Source organism: Homalodisca vitripennis, chromosome 4 (assembly GCF_021130785.1).
Source record: "Homalodisca vitripennis isolate AUS2020 chromosome 4, UT_GWSS_2.1, whole genome shotgun sequence".
Classification (NCBI taxonomy): Eukaryota; Metazoa; Arthropoda; class Insecta; order Hemiptera; family Cicadellidae; genus Homalodisca; species Homalodisca vitripennis.
The window spans coordinates 157,364,076-157,385,009 of NC_060210.1; the positions used below are offsets into that span (position 1 = coordinate 157,364,076).

Genomic DNA, 20,934 nt, shown 5'->3' on the forward strand with positions numbered 1-20,934 from the left:
TCAGCACTTACTGGGATAAATAATCCATTTAGTAACAAAACACTCTTGATTTATTTTTATTTACTTTCAAAACATGCTTGTAAAACTCCTAAAAAGCTTGTAGCACTGCAGTTGAATATAATCAGCACTAACTGGGATAAATAATCCATTTAGTAACAAAACACACTTGATTTATTTTGATTTACTTTCAATACATGCTTGTAAAACTCCTAAAAAGCTTGTAGCACTGCAGTTGAATATAATCAGCACTTACTGAGATAAATAATCCATTTAGTAAAAAAACACACTTGATTTATTTTTATTTACTTTCAATACGAGAACGCCCGTCCAACGGTGCATTTAATTTAGACGATAGCACCTCTGACGGCCGACACCACACCTTTTTGACGTTTGTATATTAAAGTTCAGCATACAGGGCACCTGTGTACAAATTTTCATTGCGGGCACTTGTTTGGTTTAGTCTCAGGAGTGACTTTTATACGAGAACGCCCGTCCAACGGTGCATTTAATTTAGACGATAGGACCTCTGACGGCCGACACCACCTTTTTGACGTTGGTATATTAAAGTTCAGCATACAGGGCACCTGTGTACAAATTTTCATTGCGGGCACTTGTTTGGTTTAGTCTCAGGAGTGACTTTTATACGAGAACGCCCGTCCAACGGTGCATTTAATTTAGACGATAGGACCTCTGACGGCCGACACCACCTTTTTGACCTTGGTATATTAAAGTTCAGCATACAGGGCACCTGTGTACAAATTTTCATTGCGGGCACTTGTTTGGTTTAGTCTCAGGAGTGACTTTTATACGAGAACGCCCGTCCAACGGTGCATTTAATTTAGACGATAGGACCTCTGACGGCCGACACCACCTTTTTGACCTTGGTATATTAAAGTTCAGCATACAGGGCACCTGTGTACAAATTTTCATTGCGGGCACTTGTTTGGTTTAGTCTCAGGAGTGACTTTTATACGAGAACGCCCGTCCAACGGTGCATTTAATTTAGACGATAGGACCTCTGACGGCCGACACCACCTTTTTGACCTTGGTATATTAAAGTTCAGCATACAGGGCACCTGTGTACAAATTTTCATTGCGGGCACTTGTTTGGTTTAGTCTCAGGAGTGACTTTTATACGAGAACGCCCGTCTAACGGTGCATTTTAATTCAGACGATAGGACCTCTGACGGCCGACACCACCTTTTTGACCTTGGTATATTAAAGTTCAGCATACAGGGCACCTGTGTACAAATTTTCATTGCGGGCACTTCTTTGGTACGCCCGTCCAACGGTGCATTTAATTTAGACGATAGCACCTCTGACGGCCGACACCATCTTTTTGACGTTGGTATATTTAATTTCAGCTTACAGAGCATCTGTGTACAAAGTTTCATTGCGGGCACTTGTTTGGTTTAGTCTCAGGAGTGGGTTTTTAAGTAGAGAACGCCATTTTAAGGATACATTTTAGTTATTATATTTGGGTTTTTATTTATTATAAATTTATCGGGAATTCTTTGTGGTAAATAATAAATACGAAAAACTGTGTGATTTTGTGAAAAATCGTATTTTACTAATTCGTTTTATACTATTATTTTAGATTTTGAATGTTTGTTAGCGCCTTCAGATTGTTGACTGCAACATTGTTGCACGGAATACAAACGGACGATAAAGTGACGCTAACTTCACGGTGGTTTAGTGTTGGTGGTTTCTTTCTAGCTTCTGGTTGGTTGGTTGTGCAAAATGGAAGTGAAAATAACATCAACATAAACATAGGAAAAACTAACCTAGTAGTGAATGAAGCGTTAAAGTACTAAATTGAACGAGAGCCAAAACTTTTCATGTGTTAGAAAAGATATTTTTGTTTTTTATATTATAACTTGTATTAAAATCAATTAGATTATTTCATCGGTTATACTTATCACAATTCATACATATTCTATTGTTTAAAAATGGTCTTTTGTTGTTTATATACACCCTAATCTAGTTTTGTGTATTTATAGGTAAGCCTAGGTATTAAATTCATTATAGACAATGTTTGTGTTAATTGAAATAATTTAATATAAGATAAAATATTAAAAACTGGATTGCTACTAATTTTTACTAGCAAGAAGAGGTTGTTGTACTTGTGCTAGAGGCTGCCTATTAATAGGACTTTTACCTCTATAATCACAGGCTGTAGCTGACCTAAAAATTTGAGAAGTTCATTAAAAATTGTGAAGTATGGATGACATCACGAAGATTGATCTTTATGAATTATTGGGTATATTGCCTTCAGCTACAGTTCAGGAGGTAAGTCTAATTCTAGTAGCCTATTTATAGCCATTGAACTTGATTGTACTTGTGTAAGAGCTGGCAAACCAATAGTTTGCAATTTTTTAATTCAAATGTTAATAGGCCTATTGATATGTGAAAGTAAACATCAATATTATTATAGAATACATTGTAATTATCAGACATTTTATTTTGTTAGGCCTTTCATCACTTTTAGTTCGCCACTTTAATATTGCAATCTTAGTCATGTATCAAGCACTTTCCATTTGAATTAAAACGGGTAGTATTTAATAAGCGACCTACACTCATTATTCGATTGCTATTATCGTTTAATTTGATTGTTTTTATCTGAAGGATAATTCTATAGCCTATTACAATTTACTTAACTTATCATATGATTTCAGCTTATTAGTTATTTTAACGTAAACAATAAACAATAAGAAGTAACTAATATTTTGAGACTTTGAAAATGGCGATGAATATGACGAAAATATGTAAGATATTTCTCACAAGTGACAATGTGGGTTTGCCTCCTGGTAATACATGGGGAGAATTCTTTCCTCCATTTCATCAAAGGGGTTACTTATTGATATCAAGCTGGGTAAGTTATAAATATTGTAATGTTTCTTTGGTATCCAAGTCTAGACCATAGTTGGTTTTGTTATTTTGTAATGTTATTGTAAAATTTGTGTATTTAAAATTGTAATGTAAGAGATTCATCTTGTTACAGTAGTTCATTAAAACTCTTATTGTGTACGATTTTTTACGTATCAAAGTTGGCTAATATATCGAATTGTTCAATAAAAACAATCGAATAAAGAGTGTAGGCCGTGTATTACAGTCTCCCCGAAAAAAAAACAACATAAAATGCTGTTTGTCAGTGACAGGGATATATTAAATGTTAAAAACCAGATTTGCTTACAGTACCATACCTCTGCCTGTAACTTTATCCAAAAATTTACTAAAACACTAAGAGTAAAAAATATTACTGTAATATATTTAAGAAACTAAGAAAAATGTACCTAATCTATCACTTCCATAAAAGACCAGGTAAACAATTGATTTTAAATATCAATATTGCACAAGTAAACATTGTCTGTATAATAGCCTAGCTATCAAAATAAACTCAAACAAGTAATAGCCTATATACTAACAAATACAACAATACAATTATTTTTATCACAACTAGCCTATATAATAATTAAGTGTTTTAATATTACAAAATGTTTCAGTTATAAATAAAAGAAAAAAGGGGTTATTTGACAGTAAAAGAATGTATTAGGCTAAATTAACACATATTTATGAACTATTTTATAAAATTAAAAATTAGATTATGCTAAATTAAATCAATGAAATAAAGTAGTTTGATATATGGAAAATATAATTTGAAGATTCGTGATCCTGCTGGCAATTTCGAGACATTATCGACCAGAAATGATCAGGACAAAGGTTATTGTTTTTCCTGGATATGAAGTATTTTATTCAATAAACTGATATGGATAAGTTTTTTGTGGAAGTAGAGCAAAGTCCAGCTGTTACAATGTAAGTTGTAAGAAATATACTATAAAATAAATGAACAGATGTTGGGCTGAAGTATTACAGATAAAAATTTCACCACATTGTATTTATAACTCAGCAAGTGCAATGTACCAATATAAATGATTTCTTCCTTGTCCGTTTTAACACTGACTTAAAAATAAAATTGATGAGTGTTTTGTCTGCCAATAGTTTAACACGCCAAAATCCTGCACATATTAAGTGCCGTAAGATATCTGCTTCTCTAGTAACATTAAATTCTGCCGGACAGAATCACAATTTTTTGGTACGGATGGTATTGCCCTAACAGTACAGTGACCAAGTAATTGTGTAGTGATTGTCTTGCTAAGTTATGGTTGCATATAGATTTGAGTTAAAAAGTTAAAAAAATAGACAGGGAAAACTATTTAATTAATGATTTTAAATTACAAAAATGCACATCCCGAGAAGAAACAGCAAACAGTTCAAAACTACGTTCTACAGTTGAGGAATGCCAGTTTTGTATTAATAAAACACAATTTATTTTGGAGTTTAAAATTGTTTTTATTATATCAGAATTTTTAGAATAATATAAATTTGAGGTTTATTAATAGCAGTGTTATGTAGCCTAATTATTGAGGGAGGTTAATGTTACTGTTACAAGTCCGTTACAAGGGGAGGATGCAGGGGGGTCTGATGAAAAGTCTGATTTTAGTGTTACATTGTTGAGGAACACCCCTAATAAATTTATTACTTAGTTCCCTTCCATGTAAGTCATAATGTGTCATGTTTATACTGAAATGATACATTACTGTTAAAAAATCGATACTAACCTAAATTTAAAATATATGAATTGACTCATGAAACTTCATTCATACAACAGCAAAATACAATACAATTTTCCCCTTTTTAAATTTTGACTGCGATTTACATGTTATATAATCATGTTCCTGTAAATATTCGGTAGTATTTTGTTTTGTATCAGTTTAATTATTAGATTTTCACAAGTGAAACCGTAGTTATTACATTTAGCCTTTTCCTCATATTTTTTCTTTCTTTATTAGGTTAAAATAAAATGTCAATAATGTTAATCAAGGTTTTGCTGGCTTCTTATGGAAGTGAAGTCACAACCTGGCTAGATCTTCTACTCCTTCAGTAGATAACAATTCAGAAGATTTATCGTAAAAAACTGTGTGTATTGAGTCCACAGACCACTTATCATATTTATTAATGTAATAATGTTTGTAATGTGTAAAGACATTTTATTGCGAAGTATAGCCTAATTATTTATACATATTTATAGACTCCGACTACATATCAATTTCTGTTTACTGCAAAAAAGCATCATGGTTATGTTTCATAGTAATCTTGGAATGCAGAGGGTAGGCTTATCGGACTTGAATCACAGTGAAAAATAGTTTTTGCATTCTGTTTCCTATGTTTGGTACATTAAAAGTTGGTATCTGTAATAAAAATTAGTCTACAGTATGATAAACCAAAAGGCTTACCTGTGTAAGGATACCACCTGATTGAAACTCTGTACAGCTTTCTTGATGGTCCAATCCCCATATGATTCAAAGTGCCTCTTTCAGAGTAAGCATTGCAAAAACTTCAAAAAATAATGCTGTACCTGATTTTAAAATCAAACAACTCACTTTGACAGTTGTGTCCTCAGAGGCAAATGGTAGGACACACCTCCGAGCAATATTTATTAACAAAAACTTGTATAGATACAATCCTTTTTAAAACTTATTGTTTAATATAATGTCATGGGTGTTGTGTGTTTGTTTTTACTGTTTACTCATTTATTTGACCATTTCATGATTTCAGGTTAAGAAAGCATACCGTAAGAAAGCTCTCAAGTGCCATCCGGATAAAAATCCAGATAATGCAAGAGCAGGAGAGCTCTTTCATCAGTTATCGAGGGCATTAGAAATTCTCATTGATGAATCAGCTAGGGTAAGTTGTATTATTTTAGTTTCCAACACTATTCTAAGAGCGGAGTATGTTCCGCAATAGCTGGAATTAAAGTACTAGGTTTAGTTATTAAACAAAACTGAGAGGAACCAGACCAGTTGCAAATTGGGAATATATAGTGTATAAATATATTAAATTTTGTAAGAAACCAAAGATTTCAAACGAATTAGACTTGATTCATTTCAATGGTACAAAAGAAATATGAATAAGAATTTCCCTTCCTGTGATTGTTTTTTTACACATATTATGAGAATTGTAATCCAAACTATCAAAGATTGTATGAACCCAAATACTCTCATGTCTTACACATGCCAAAATCTTAATTTCAATTATATATTATATACAACATAAGTTTTGATAATTGTTTGCAGTGTAATAATGACCAATTTATATACGTATTCAGCATAATTGATTGGAACATTTGAAATAAAATCTTATTACTAGAGGTGGGACAGACCAACCTGTAGTAAGAAAAAATTAACGAAGCTAAATCATGCTGTCCAATCAATATTTTGAATGGAAATTGTTTAGTATCAATATTTTAATCTATATATATAAAAGAAAGTCGTGTTAGTTACACTATTTATAAGTCAAGAACGGCTGATCCGATTTGGCTGAAAATTGGTAGGGAGGTAGCTAAGAACTGGGAAAAACACATAGGATACTTTTTATCCCGTTCCCGATTTCAGGATTCCGCCCACTGGTCTCTAAAAGTTTACGGAAATACCCGTAAGAAATGCATTACAGCAAACATATGTTATTAAGTGAAAGGGCCTGTTCAAATTGAATCAGCTGTTCTTTGTAAACATATATAATGCAACAAAAGAAATTATGTTTATATCATTTAATTACCATTTTAAATTTCTTTGCATTTATAGTTTTAAAGCATAGAGTAAGCTTAAGAGAAACAGCAAATTTTGTTTCAACTGTTTCTGCAATCACTATTAAGCATAGACTTTACTATCCAGATAATACAAATCAAATTTTAATTTTTTACAATTCAAAGCAGTTATCTCTGCATCTCCAAGTCAGATACGTACATTATTTGCTATCATCATTTCGACATGCTTTCCATCGAACCCACCTAACCTGTGGCACAATACAAGGATAATATGGCAGAAGATATTTTACATCAAATTCGTGTCAGTTCAATAAATTCCGATCTTAAAATGAATGAGGAGATACATAATCGGGCCTTACTCTTGATCGAAGACATGAGTTATCTCATGTGTGGTAGTTTATTAGTCAGGTTAGGAATGCCAGCGCCAAATCGTAAAATGAATGACGCATTTAATCGAGAATTGGAATGGAAACGTGAATATGATCACCAGGAATTAGATTTAGTAGTTCAAACCCTGATGAACCCCCAACAAAAGGAAGTTTATGATACATTAATGAAGGCAATTGATAATGGAAACGGTGGTTTATATTTACATGGTGGAACTGGTAAGACATTCCTCATGTCAGTAGTTTTTAGCCACTGTTCGTGCAAGATCCAACATTGCAGTTTTCAGTCGCTTCTTCTGGAATAATCAGCCACATTGCTAGAAGGATGTCGTACGGCACATTCTGGCATTAAAATTGCCGTTAAAATCTTCAATATATTGAAGAACCAACGTGCAACATTACAATGCGCTCCGCTATGGCGAAAAGTTTTTATCAGAATCGAAGATCATCATCTGGGACGAATGCACAATAGCGCATAAACGTGCATTGGAAGCACTTAACCGAACATTGCAAGATCTACGTAATGACTCAAAATGTTTTGGAGGCGCAACTATTTTACTGTCTGGCGATTTTCCGCCAAACATTGCCAGTAATTCCCAGATCCACTGCTGCCGACAAAATAAACGCTTGCCTCAAATCATCGAATCTATGGCGCTATGTTAGGAAACTTCAGCTGACAACAAAACATGAGAGTTGCATTGCTGAACGATACATCTGCTGAAGATTTCTCTGAGTAATTGTTGGGACTATCGGTAATGGTCGAGTACCTGTCGACGAATCGAGTGGATTGATTTCATTTTCCTCGGAATATCTGTAACTTTGTCTCATCGAAAGACGAACTCATCAACAAAGTATTCCCAAACATCATTACTAACCTCAAAAATAATGAATGGTTGAGTGAGCGAGCAATTTTGGCAGCTAAGAATAAAGATGTAGATGACCTTAAACTACATAATTCAGAATGAGATCATTGATACACTGCATTCTTTCAAATCTGTTGACTGTGTAACAAATGAAGATGATGCCACCAACTATCCAATTGAATGTTTAAACTCCTTGGATGTACCTGGCACAATTTACAACTAAATATTGGTTCTGTAGTAATCATGCTTCGAAACTTATACCAACCAAAACTGTGCAAACGGAACAAGTTTGGTGGTAAGTAAATTGATGAACAATTTGATTTACACCACAATACTCAAAGGTGAGGAAATTCTCATTCCGAGGATCCCGATGCCACCCGACATGCCATTTGAGTTTAAACAGTTTCAATTTCCGATCCGTCATGACTGTAAATAAGTCACAAGGGTCAATCGTTTGAAAGTTTGTGGTCTTAATCTCAAACATCCATGTTTTTCCCATGGCCAATTAAATGTGGCATGTCCACGGGTCGGAAGACCATCACGTTAATTGGTTTTCGCGCCTAATAAAAAAAAAAAAAAAAAAAAAAAAAAAAAAAAAATGTAGTTTATCACAAGGTGCTACAATAAATGGCAAATAAAGAATCATTGAATAATTATACTTTTTTATTTACAATTATTCCTAATTTAAAAAGTAAAAAATGTGATCATGTGATATTGCCTTTAAGGCGGGACAAAGTTCGCCGGGTCAGCTAGTTGAATTACTAAACCAATATTAGAGAAACGTTATAAAAGCAGATGCTTTAAAATTTAACAGTATCATATAAGTAGAAAAGAAATATCATTTTATCAATCAGTCACCAATGTAATACAATCAATATATGTATAGTATGTATGATTACATGTATATCATTTCAATATATAAGTATATTTTGTGATTCAATGTTTATTGAAATTAAATTAGGCTATTGCCATTTATACAAATTTAATGATTATATAATATTTATAAATTTTCAAAACATACAAAAACAAAATAGCCACATTAAGTTACATCAACACAACTGTGCTTGGGTAATCTGATATAAATAACGAATTAAACAGTAAGTACAAAATTAGCATTGGATAAGTACTTTATTTTAATTACAATAATTTCTGCTTTAACTATTTAATTTATCGCAGAAAACTCTTTTTAAGGTTGTTATAAAAGGAATATTCTTTTTAATTGTCATTTAACATACTAACTAATTTTTAATGTAATGTGATTTTATAGGCTGCATATGATAAAGTAATAAATGCTAAAAAGGCTGCAGCTCTTCGAAACAAAGAGCTTGATTCTAAAAGAAAGAAACTGAAAGAAGATCTTGAAGCTAAAGAAAGACAGGCACAGACTGAAGAAATCAGGGAAAAGTCTGCTGAGGAAAAGTTTAAGGTACAGTATTGGCACATTAATAGAATTTAAATTGGTTTACTGTGTAGTATCGTGTAAGGTATGTTAGTTTATTTATATTATTTGTTTAATTCAAAGGCATGTTTGCTTTGTTCATTAAATATACTTCAAAACCGTTTTAAAGAGAATATGAAACATTTAATTTTGACAAAGGTGCACAATTGTAATATTGCCTAGTTTTTATTACATTTATTACAAACCCTTTTCTACCAAGAACATACCCTTATACTTAACATTTTTGTTCTTCAAACTATTGTATTAGAATTAGAATTTGATGGGAGTTCACATATCATATTGTCACTTTCCAACTCATGGTATGTTACACGAAAATCTTATATAGTGTAATTTTATTTATCCAGTGGACATAGCCATTTTCACGAACTATTCATTACAAGAATATACGCTGACAAATGGCAAGATACTGCTTAAATGACATAACATGCATAATGAGATGATAAATACAAATAACAAGGTGTGATTGAAATTAAGAACAAGCCTTGTATTTTTGTAAGGTTATGGTGGAGAGCAAAAAGTTCTTGAGACCTTGTTTGACCACAGCAGCGTATAGCAATACAACCAATGTAGTTGTTGAGAATCTTGAATAAGAAAGTGGCGTCATTTACAGATCGTCTATGTTCCAACATGCTCATGTTCAGAAAGGCCTGCAGCTCAAAGTGAGGAACGTCTCTAAAATCTAAACCTATTTAAAAACCAACCAAACAGAAGAATTTCTTCTGTACATGCTTAATTTTCTTTATTACAGTGGCCTGGTGTGTGACCATGCCAGTACTCAAGTTCTGAACAGTACTCGAGATATGACCTCACAAAACAAAGTCTTTAGAGTCCAGCCCATGTAGCTTGAGGTTCGAGTTAAGAAGCCCAAAGATCTGTATGCTTTAGGACGGATGGTGTCAACATGTTGAGCCATACTTAGATCCTGGGTCAAAATTACAAACAAGTCACGAACGGAAGTTGATCAGTTGAGCACTTGTCTCTGAAGGTGGTACTGAAAAACAATCAGAAACTTTATTCTATTAAAGGTAATGCTTGTACACTCTGTCATGTTCAAGGGCATATTATTGAGGTTGCACCAATTTTCTATAGCAACCAAGCTATCCTGTAAGTTTCTACAGTCTTCAATGCTGGAAATTCATGTAAAAAAACTTGATGTCTGCAAAAAGGAGGAAGATCCGATGAACCTGATGATGAGTTTGCGATCTGATAGATAGCTCCAGAACTAGTCATGAAGCTTTCCCAGGATACCATTTGCATTTAGTTTCATAAGGAGATGGTTGTGTCTGGCTTTGTCGAAAGCTTTCGAGAAATCTAGATATATAACATCGGTTTATGACCTTTCAACAAAAGGAGCTGACTATTGCATCCTATAAAAAAACAATGGCGGTGGACATGCCCGGACAAAACCTATGCTGCTTTGATGAAATTATGTTCTTGATAAGAGGTGAGATCCTCAGTAGAATAAGCTTCTCAGAGGTTGTAGTGAAGGCAGACAAAATAACAACCGGTCTATATTTCACATCCTCCTTTGAACCAGATTTGTAAATTAACATCACATGACCCAGTTTGAGTGCATCTGAAAAGGCTCCAGTACATATTGATATGTTAAAGAGTATGGCAATGGCTCAGAAATGAGAAATGTACAGTGCTTCAGCACCCTCAGTAGAATGTTGTCTGATCCACAGTCTTTGTTAGGATACAGGAGTAGTAAACACTGAAAAGAAGAGTGATGAGAAAAGTTCATACAAGTCGTTTCAGTCTGAAGTAATAAAATGATCTAAGTTCAGGGTGGAGGCCACAGCGTTTTGTCTCTGATAATTCTTGGAAAACTCACAAAGATTTTTGTATTAGTGCCAGCAACCTCCTGGACACGCGAAACATACACTTGAAAGCATTCTCTTGAAAACAAGCGGCATTGTGTTCGTACTCGAGAGAACTTAGCATATGCTAGTCTTGTTTGAAACCTTTGAAGCACTTTCTTCGTGATCGTGAGCTGTGTTTCAACTCACGGGAAAACCAGCATGGGAACCTCAAAATCCCCAATTTCTTAGTTGGGGTAAATTCCAAAACAAACGATCAGATCTTATTGCACAAAATTACAAACATTTGGTTTACATCACCACCTGTAATGTTGCTCATAAAGTCGATTAACTGCAGGTCAGCAAGAGCTCACTCCAGGTTACACCTACAAAAATCAGGAACAATGGATACCACTTGAGGAGCCTAATGGAGCTGTGATGGATACAGATGGATGATGGGCATCAATAGGTAATAAGGGCAGAGAGTCTGTTAACACATTGAGATTTATGTCAGTAAATACCAAGTCCAGAAGAACATTTCTGTGATTAAATTGTGTGAGATTTAAACCAACAGCCAGTCACTGAACCGGTTGAGACTGCTATTTAGGGCACAAATAATCAGCCTCTCTTCAATCAACGTTAAAGTTGCCCAAAAAAATCACTTCAGTAGGAACACTCTTGTGTGATTACCACTTCTTCCACTACTGCATTAAGATTTTCATAATTCCACCAGGTTAAGAGAGTATATAAACAGGAGCAATAAGTAGCTTCTTGTGTTGATTGAGATCTAAAGTAACAATAACACACTCAGAGAGACCGAATCAAATCCAACCACATGAACTGGGATACTGTTTCCCCACGGCTGAGGACACCACCGTCACTCTTCTGGACACTGGTAGTGAGATTTCTATTATATCTGAAAATTCTGTGGTTAAGAAAGTCAAGTTAAGAATTATATGTCTGGAGTCAAGTTAGGTTCTGGAAGTACAACAAGACCAGTAGTACAAGCACCTAAAGAAATATTTAGATCACCTAACTTGTTTCTTAGGCCATTAATATTTTGATAAAGAATTCTCAATTAATTATAACCATTAATATAACTCATTTTTTCTATTAAAAACTTTGGGGGTTCTATTTAAATATTTGATTGTAAGTTCAGACTTCTCCAAGTAAGCAATTTCTTGTGAGGTTTGGTCACTGGAGATATTCACGTCTAAGACATCTTGATCCAAAGCTTGCAATGCAAGTTTTTCGAATTGAAGTTGTCTAAAAGAGCAAGGGCTTGATCTTTGGTCTTGAGAATTAGCTTGATGGGGAATGGCTTGTTGGGGGTCTTCTTCCTAATGAGAAAGAAAGTTGTGTACTCTCCGACAACACTACCAGATTTTGAGAAGATCATATCGATCTTTGACCTGTCATGAATCTTTTTGTGATTATTATCCGGGATTTGTGATTCAGAAAAATTTAAAATTATCACATTTTTTTCTCTCTTTGATTATTTATTAATCTCTTCAATGACGCTCTCGTATGGTAGTGAACAGCCAGCTTCCTTGGATTCCTCTAAAGACTTTATTTTAACTTTGACATCAGGAAGCCTCGATTCGAAGGAGGCTATCAGATTAGAGAGCCCTTTGCTCTTTTGCAACAATGTATCATTGTGTGTCTTGTTTCTGAAAACTGTTTGGCAACAATATTTTGTTGTTACGTAATTTTGTGACGTCTATATATACCAATGGTTAATTAATTAAATTTCCTTAACAGTGAAAATGACGTTTTGTACTTTATTTTAGGTTTTCATACAGTATTGGGTATAAATACATCACAATGATTTGGATGACCATGGCTCAGTTGCTATGACAGTGGAGTGACTTTACTGTTTCTCTAAATTCTTCGAAATTTTCAGGATTTGTATATAATTATGTTTACTTTTTAGATATTCAACTATCAATATAAAATATATATATATATATATATATACAAATGTTTAAGTAAAACGCTGTAAAAAATTCAATTTTATCTGAACCGTTTTGGATATCATATATGTTAAAAGCCTGAAAATTTTCAGAAAAAAATGTTGTGAACAAGCCATAGTTAATAGATGTCATGTATAGAATAACACCAAGAACAGCAATAACAATTGACACAAATTTAGGGTATTTCTTTGCTTCTCTTTAAAATCATGTATAAGCCTTTATAATCAGTGTTTACAGAACTTCTATATTATAATATAATAAGCAGAAGACAACGGTGCCGAATTGTGGTGAAGTTGACATCAGTTGTGATGGTGGAAAAAAGCTATTGGCCGGTTGTTCATTATCTGTCTGAGAGCCTAAGGTTTGTCTATTGGTCACTTCTAAAAATGGACATTTCCTTGTCAGTGCTTAATTGTTATGTTTTAATGATGTAGTGTATTTTTGCATTTTAAATAAGCTCGTGTGATATTTCAATTTCTCACTTATAGGTTTATACTTGTATACCAGTAGATCTTTTTATATAATTTAAAATGTTGTTTTTCATAAGGAAAGACTTTAATGAGTTAAAACGAAACAGTTTGAAAACTAAAATTTACTGTTCACATGTAAATTATTGTGATGCATTATACTCTAAATATATGTACTGTAAGTTACTGTAAATATACTCTTAAAGTTACTGTGGAAATATAATTAATAACAAAAATGTAAAAATTATGTTATAACCGAAAACTTAAAAAAAGCTTGAAAAATCTGGAATAATTAGTTTGCATGTGCCTTGTGGTAGTCTTATTCTTACAATGAGGTATGTATGTGTGTTTGTATATATACTAAACCCTATTGTTATGAATTATATATATATATATATATATTTCAGAATTTTATTATTGTGTTCTTGTGATGCTTCTAGGCTGAGATTGAGCGACTTCGTAAGGAGGGTTCAAAACAATTGGAAGAAGAGATAGAGTTTGTCCGTTCGCAGATTCAACGTGAAAAATATTGTGATTCTGAGCAGCTTGATCTTGATTTATTCAGATTAAAAGTAAAATGGAAAGTTACAGAAGGTGACCAATCACATAATACCTACAATCATGAATCTCTGACAAAAATATTTTCAAAGGTTAGTAAATGTAGCTTAAGTACTTAAAAATTTACTGAAAGCCATATGCATTAAAAAGTAATTAAGACAAGTATCACAAAATTGAGAAAAACTCAATTTATTTTGTGTAGTTGCGTTATAAAGTATTAAGAATAATTAAAATTGTTAGGAATAATTGCTAAAACAATTGTTTTAGCAATAATACAAGGATACTCAACTTACTCTTCACTTTTACGGTACTGAGCTTCAGGCGTAATGTTATTGTATGTAGAGTAGTAACTATATTGAACTTGTAAGGTATAAAATCTGATACTAAAATTTTCTAAAACAAATCCAATACATTCACTACATTTTCCCATAAAGTAAATCATAGCTTGAAATCAGATAATTAGCTTAGATTGTTAACTTCCCCCTAAAACTGTGCAATTATAACCACTATTCCAAGTTTAATTGCAATCAGTTATCCCTAGAATTTTGGATTTTAAATAAATGTTCATTAATATTGTAAATGTTTTAAATATATTGTTATATTCTTCAGGTGTTACAATTTATTAAAACTATTCTGATACAGTTATTTAGTATTTCCAATCAGTATCTGGTGGCAAGTAAATGTAACCTCAGATTGAAAAATTAATTCTACTTCCTGAATGTGTTCTGAAGCTGCAGTCGCAAACCATTTCAGAATCATAGCCATCACAGCACTGTTCTTATTCTGATCTCCACACCCATTGTCACAGAGGTGTACAATATTAATGAAAGAGGCATTTTATTGTAACTGTTTGTACATGAGGAATAGAAGTGTGGTAAACTATAGGTTAGTTTGTCCCTTCCTTTTTGCAAACATCAAAGAAGGTTAAGGCACAAAATAACATTATAAACAGTCGAATTACCCTAGTCTTAGCACCTAGATTGGCTGGTAGAAAATGTTGATTTTTTTTAATCTCATTGGGCAACACATTTGTTGAATTTTTTTAAAGCCAGTTTGGCATACCACTTCAGATATCAGTTGATCTGTACAGGTCAAAGGTCTCAGATATCAGTTTAAATTTTATCCCTAATGAGGTCTACATTTCGACTATTAGGTATGAAGTGTGATTGATCATAAGAGAAGCAAACACCTGTTCAATTAGTCTCCCGTGACGTCTAGGGTTAAATAGTAACTTTGTGATTTACAACTGAAGGTTTTGATAACATTATTACTGTCTTTGTAATGTGTACAAAGACTGACGTTAAAGCTTATGAGTGATATAATTGATTAATTAAGTTTTTCTTTTCAGTATGGAGAAATATCTGCATTGGTTGTATCAAACAAGAAAAAGGGTTCAGCATTATTAGAATTCAACTCTTCAACAGCTGCAGTAAGTAGTTAAGCTTTCTAATCAAAACGTTTTTTGTTTGTAAGTTTAGTCAAGTAATTTCCTAATAACTGAATTGTGTATTTCCAAAATATTATAAATGAAATTATTTTAAAGGAGTTGTACAACATAATTACAACATTAATAATGACGAGTATTGACAATAATACAGTTAGCATTATACATGGTGTAACAAAAAGAATCATCCGATTTAATAAAATCATAACTATTCTGTTTGTTGAGCTAAATGCGCCAACAACGTACTGTTGAAAAGAGTACCTTTTAAAGTTTTACATGGTTCCCGCTAGGTAGCAGCAGCGCGCTTGAGTTTCCATCAAGGTTCCAGTTCGCAGCAGCACGCCTACTTCATTTCTAGTGAAAATGGCGTCTGCACCACAAAAAGCGTTTTGTGTTCTACGTTTTTCGCAGTGTGAGTCTGTAATAACTGTTCAGCGTGACTTTCTTAATAAGTATGGTGTTGATTCTCCTACATCACAGAGCATTAGACGATGGTATGCACAATTTCAGGAGGAATCGCATTACAACAGCAGTGGAATCAGTAACTCAGGACATGCTCACTGCAGTGTGGGATGAATTTGAATACCGCATAGACATATGCCGTGTATCTAAAGGTGGACATATTGAACACCTTTGAATAGGTATGAAAAAAAACTTTTTGAGTTTCCCTATCAGCCAAAAAAATTAGTAATTGTATATGTTTACTACTGTTTCGAAATATAGACATGCCAAACAGGATGATTCATTTTGCGAACATTGCCCTGTATAACATTGTTTTCAAAGACAAAGCGTCATTTATTCTAAGTGACAATGTAAACCAGCATATCAGCAAGCATGTTGGTATTGGTCTGGTGTTAACCCTTACTTACTGGATGAAAGAACAACATACACAGTATCCAGAAACATTAAAACATTTGGCTGGGTATTGCAGGAGGTTAATTTGTTGCACACTTTTACGTTGTGGAAACCTTAATCATATACAGCAGATTATTCAGGCTGTTCGGTTGATGTCTGGTTTCAGCAAGTTGGAGCACCTCTGCATTATGGTCAGTTAGATTGAGTGGCCTGCAAGGTCAACACTGACCTATTACATTATTTTTAGTGGGGCATATTAAAAACAATGTGTAAAAATGAAAACAACAGTCCATCAACGATTTTGGAGACAAAATTGTGCAAAAACTGTGCAGGAATTCATCCAACTTGCCACTACAGGATTTTACAACAATTTTGCACATTCCCAGACTGTTGACAGAGAGCAGTTTGAGCTTATGTTATAAAAACACAGGTTATCAAGTTCAACAAGCTTTGATTTTTCAAACATTTTGATTTTTTGAATGTATGTTTTTCACTTGCAATACAAAATAATTCATTTAAACACGTTATAACTGTGTTTATAACTTGTTGTTTTTAACAATTTTAGGCATAAGCATATTTGACATTTGAATTTAGTCACCATATTGTAGTACTTGCTTGAGATAACGACAACTAAGTTTCACTGTTAATGTTCTTTTATAAAGAACTTTAAAAATAATGTGTAACTTCATAAGGATTACATTGAAATATTGTAAATTTTACTCAATTTTGTATTATGGGGACAGGGGCAATCTTGTCATAATAATCAAAGAGTGTAGTTTTCTACACTGCAGATGTATGCTGAGTTTGGTTTTCTAGGTGTGGTTGTTAAATAGTTAATACTAGCTGTTTCCCGCGGCTTCGGACGCGTCTCTTAAGCTTTGCCCGTATATTTCTTTGCCTTCAAATAGTGTTTGGATATTTTAATATACGTAACTACTGTGTTGTAATTGCACTTTATAATGTGCAGGCGCTTTGATAACTTTTATATCTTGCAGTACAGCCTGGTGGTTAGTTACATCAATGGGCATTGCGTAATAAACCTTCTACATAGAAAAATACAAATTTTCATAGTGATTGGTCCAATAGTTTCTGAGTCTATAAAGGACAAACACACAAACATTCATTTTTTATATATTATGATTGCAGAAACAGTTTAAACAAAATTTGTCGTTTCTCTTAAGCTTACTCTATGCTTTAAAACTATAAGTGTAAAGAAATTTATATATAAATATATTTTTTGTCGCATTATATATGTTTACAAAGAACAGCTGATTAAAAATTTGAAAAGACTCTTTCACTTAATAACATATGTTTGCTGCAATGCATTTCTTACGGGTATTTCTGTAACCAGTGGGGCGGAATCCTGAATCGGGGAAAGGGATAAAAAGTATCCTATAACCTTCTACAGATCAAGACGAACAAATTAAAAAAAAAATTAGGCGAATCCGTCCAGCCGTTTGTGAGTGATGCTGTTACACACGAACAGTTTCATTTTTATATATATAGATGAGGTATCCATACTTTCCATTCACCCTGTATATTAAGATGATAATTTTTATCACTTTCTTTTACTCAGTATATGGAACAAAATGCTGAAATCTTTTAGATTTTATGCTTATGTCAAATATTTTTGTCTGAGAGTGAAAATGTTATTAGTCTTCATTATGTGCATTGTATGAATAATTAGGCTGAGTGACGATCAGAAAACCATATAAATATCAAAGGAAGAGTAGGAAAGCAAAGCAGAAGAAACAAATAAATTGATTTCTATCCTCCACACAAAAAATTTTCATCCTCCACCAAAAAAAAAGTTAGTGCAGTTATTTGTTGTTGTTGACACTCATCTTACAAAATTGCAGCTTTTGGTGGTAATAATAGTAGACAGAATTATTAATCTCTAAAAAAGGTAATTAGAGTAATGACAAGGTTACCAAAGTTCCTGAGACTAAGCATAAGGAAACAAACAAGTACAAATGTTTTTAAGTACTGGGGAGCTTAAATCAACGCTTTGTTATATGATCTAAATACAAGAAGTGAATGTCTCTGCTTTGAAGTTCACATTTAGGTAATAACATTTTATTAGAAGCAGATATCTGGAGAATAAATGTACTTTTGGAACTCCTGAGGCTTGATGTAAGTTTTCTGGCTCTCACTATGTATCAAATCATTGCCAACACAATTAAAATGTTGAAATATTTCATTCTTGTTGTAGAGAGCCATCTTCACTCAAAAGATTAAAGAAAAAAAAAAGAGTGGACCACTAAACGTAAAAGACAGCCATGAACCATAAATACTATGAATATTTTGGATACTCTGCCAACTGTGACAAGAAACAAACACTACATTTGGCTGAAGATCAGATCCTTGCTAACGCCACCTGCTCCACCTCTTTCACAGCTCTTAAGACTACGATTTTACCTTTGCCTTTGGCTCTCAATTTCAGGCAAAATTTTAGGGCATAGCCCTCAGAACAACATCTGTAGATTATATATATATATATATATATATATATATATATATTATATATATATATATATCAATATATCGAGGCTAAAGAAAAACAATATATAATTTTTTTTAAGTTATGTTTTTAATGATACATTTTAGATTAAAGAAACTAAAAGACTGTAAAAAAGGTGACCCTATCTAATCTCACTATGTCTTTATTACAATTACAAAGTTTCAGCGACTTATGTTCCATAGAAAATATCATTGATACTTTTAAGGTAATCAGGGTGACTTTATTTTATACAAACGATGAATAGTTTATTGGTTACAATATATTTTACAGATAAATGCACAACGGCTGGAACAGGGGTTTCTGTCAAACCCATTGTCAGTGAGTTGGTTGAGAGGAAGGCCTCCCAGTGTTGGTGTACCGTTTAATGCAACCAGAGGTCCAAATGTGACTACTACTCAGCCTGGAATGAATATATTCCCCTCTGTACCAACCAACACTTCTACTTCCCAATCTAAAGTGTTCCCTTGCTTTCATCCAGGGTCTGATATATTTAAGAAGGTAAGTTTATTATTACATTTTTTAGTAATTTCCAAACATAATTTATACTGTCACTCTTTTGGATCTTGTAATCTTGTATATACTGTGCTGCCAACACAAAGATATTTAATAATCCAAATTTTATTTAATAAAACTTATAAATTAGAAAATAGTACACTTTGATTAAGTACTGAAAGAGCTCTAACTTTTTTTTATAACAGTGATTAAAAAAAACACTGATCCTTTAAAATGGTTGTTGTTTAAATATTGATTTCATTTCAACAGCCTCCATTTTATAATGAATAAAACCTTTAAGTGTAGTTTGGGGCATTATGTTCTAATAATTATTACTTTAAATATTATATACATATTGACCTAGGCCTGCATTTTGCATTTCCATGGCACTCCTTAGATTGAGACACGAAATCTTTTTGGTTTTTTGGGGTTTACATATACATAAATAAATAAATATATATACATATATATAAATAAATAAATATATATATATATACATATAATATAAATAAATATATATATATATCTTTTATTGTAAACATTAATTTAAAAAATATATATTGTTTTGTGTACTTCTGTAAGCTACAATTAATAAAATATAACATCAAAACATAATAGCTTGATAACTTAGAAAAATATAAATTTTGTCCAAAATTGGCTTGGAATGTTGCTTTTAAAAAAAATCCAGAATATTACGTATAACACTTTTTAAATTCTAGTATTGTACGTTAAATTTCATTTAAAAATATTTCTCTTGTTTAAAAAATGCACTTTTTGCAAAATTTTATTTGAGTTAGAAATTTATCTTAAAAACCGTAGAAAATATTACAAGTTTCTCTATATCATTCTCATGTAACTTAACCCGCCTATTAGCCAGTGACTCATTTTGAGTCGCTGTCATCTCCACATATATGATTTATTTAAACATAAAACATGGCTTTAACCCAGACTAAAACAATATCTATTTGTTCCATTGAACTAAACTATTCCAAAAAGATTGACATTTCTGATAAACATCATCACTTTGACTTAAGCAACTTATGAAGTAGTTGCGTATTTTGTGCTAGTCTCAAAGTTGAAAAAGGGTAAAAAAAACTACATATATTTTCAAAAAAATAATTTTTGTTTTGCAAGAATTAAACTTTCCTTAATCTAAAAGAAATTTAGTAGTATCAGGAGTCCTTTAAATACTAATTAATGGATCGAGTAGTGATAAACTGGCTATGCTTATAGACTGTTACACCTTCTGTATAAATTGTTTTCATTTCAGAATAGACAAGAAAAACAAGAAACGGATTTTGAGGCAGCAGTTCTATCAAGGATGAGGCAGGCAGAAGAAGAAAAAAGAAGAGTAGTAGAAAGAGGAGGAAGTTGACACTAGCAATTTCAAATTATTTGAATCTATTGTAATTTTGTGTACATAAATATTTTCCAAGTGTATATTCAGTGTCTATTGTTCTTTTCTACAACCTTTGCTTCCTATAGTGTTAGTAGTGAATTAATTTTAACTAAG

At 32.6% G+C, this 20,934-nt stretch overlaps 1 protein-coding gene across 2 annotated transcripts; it reads left to right on the forward strand.

The window, feature by feature from the left end:
* The first annotated feature begins 1,716 nt into the window (after positions 1-1,716).
* Positions 1,717-20,861, forward strand: LOC124360393 (dnaJ homolog subfamily C member 17). Of its 2 annotated transcripts, XM_046813995.1 has the most exons (8): positions 1,717-2,000; positions 2,173-2,289; positions 5,617-5,745; positions 9,121-9,279; positions 13,992-14,201; positions 15,458-15,538; positions 19,200-19,427; positions 20,692-20,861. In XM_046813995.1, exons 2-8 carry the CDS (start codon positions 2,221-2,223, stop codon positions 20,794-20,796), a joined length of 981 nt encoding a protein of 326 aa, XP_046669951.1. In that variant the 5' UTR covers positions 1,717-2,000; positions 2,173-2,220; the 3' UTR covers positions 20,797-20,861. The 2 variants fall into 2 exon arrangements, with proteins under 2 accessions (XP_046669951.1, XP_046669950.1); XM_046813994.1 differs by having other exon boundaries at positions 1,718-2,289.
* The last annotated feature ends 73 nt before the right edge of the window (positions 20,862-20,934 follow it).

What these genes read in the sequence shown, in the direction of transcription:
- LOC124360393 (XM_046813995.1), top strand. Translation starts at nt 2,221, where the DNA reads ATGGATGACATCACGAAGATTGATCTTTATGAATTATTGGGTATATTG. An exon ending in CTTCAGCTACAGTTCAGGAG is followed by an intron (nt 2,290 to 5,616) that starts GTAAGTCTAATT and finishes TCATGATTTCAG; the next exon opens with GTTAAGAAAGCATACCGTAA. An exon ending in TCATTGATGAATCAGCTAGG is followed by an intron (nt 5,746 to 9,120) that starts GTAAGTTGTATT and finishes GTGATTTTATAG; the next exon opens with GCTGCATATGATAAAGTAAT.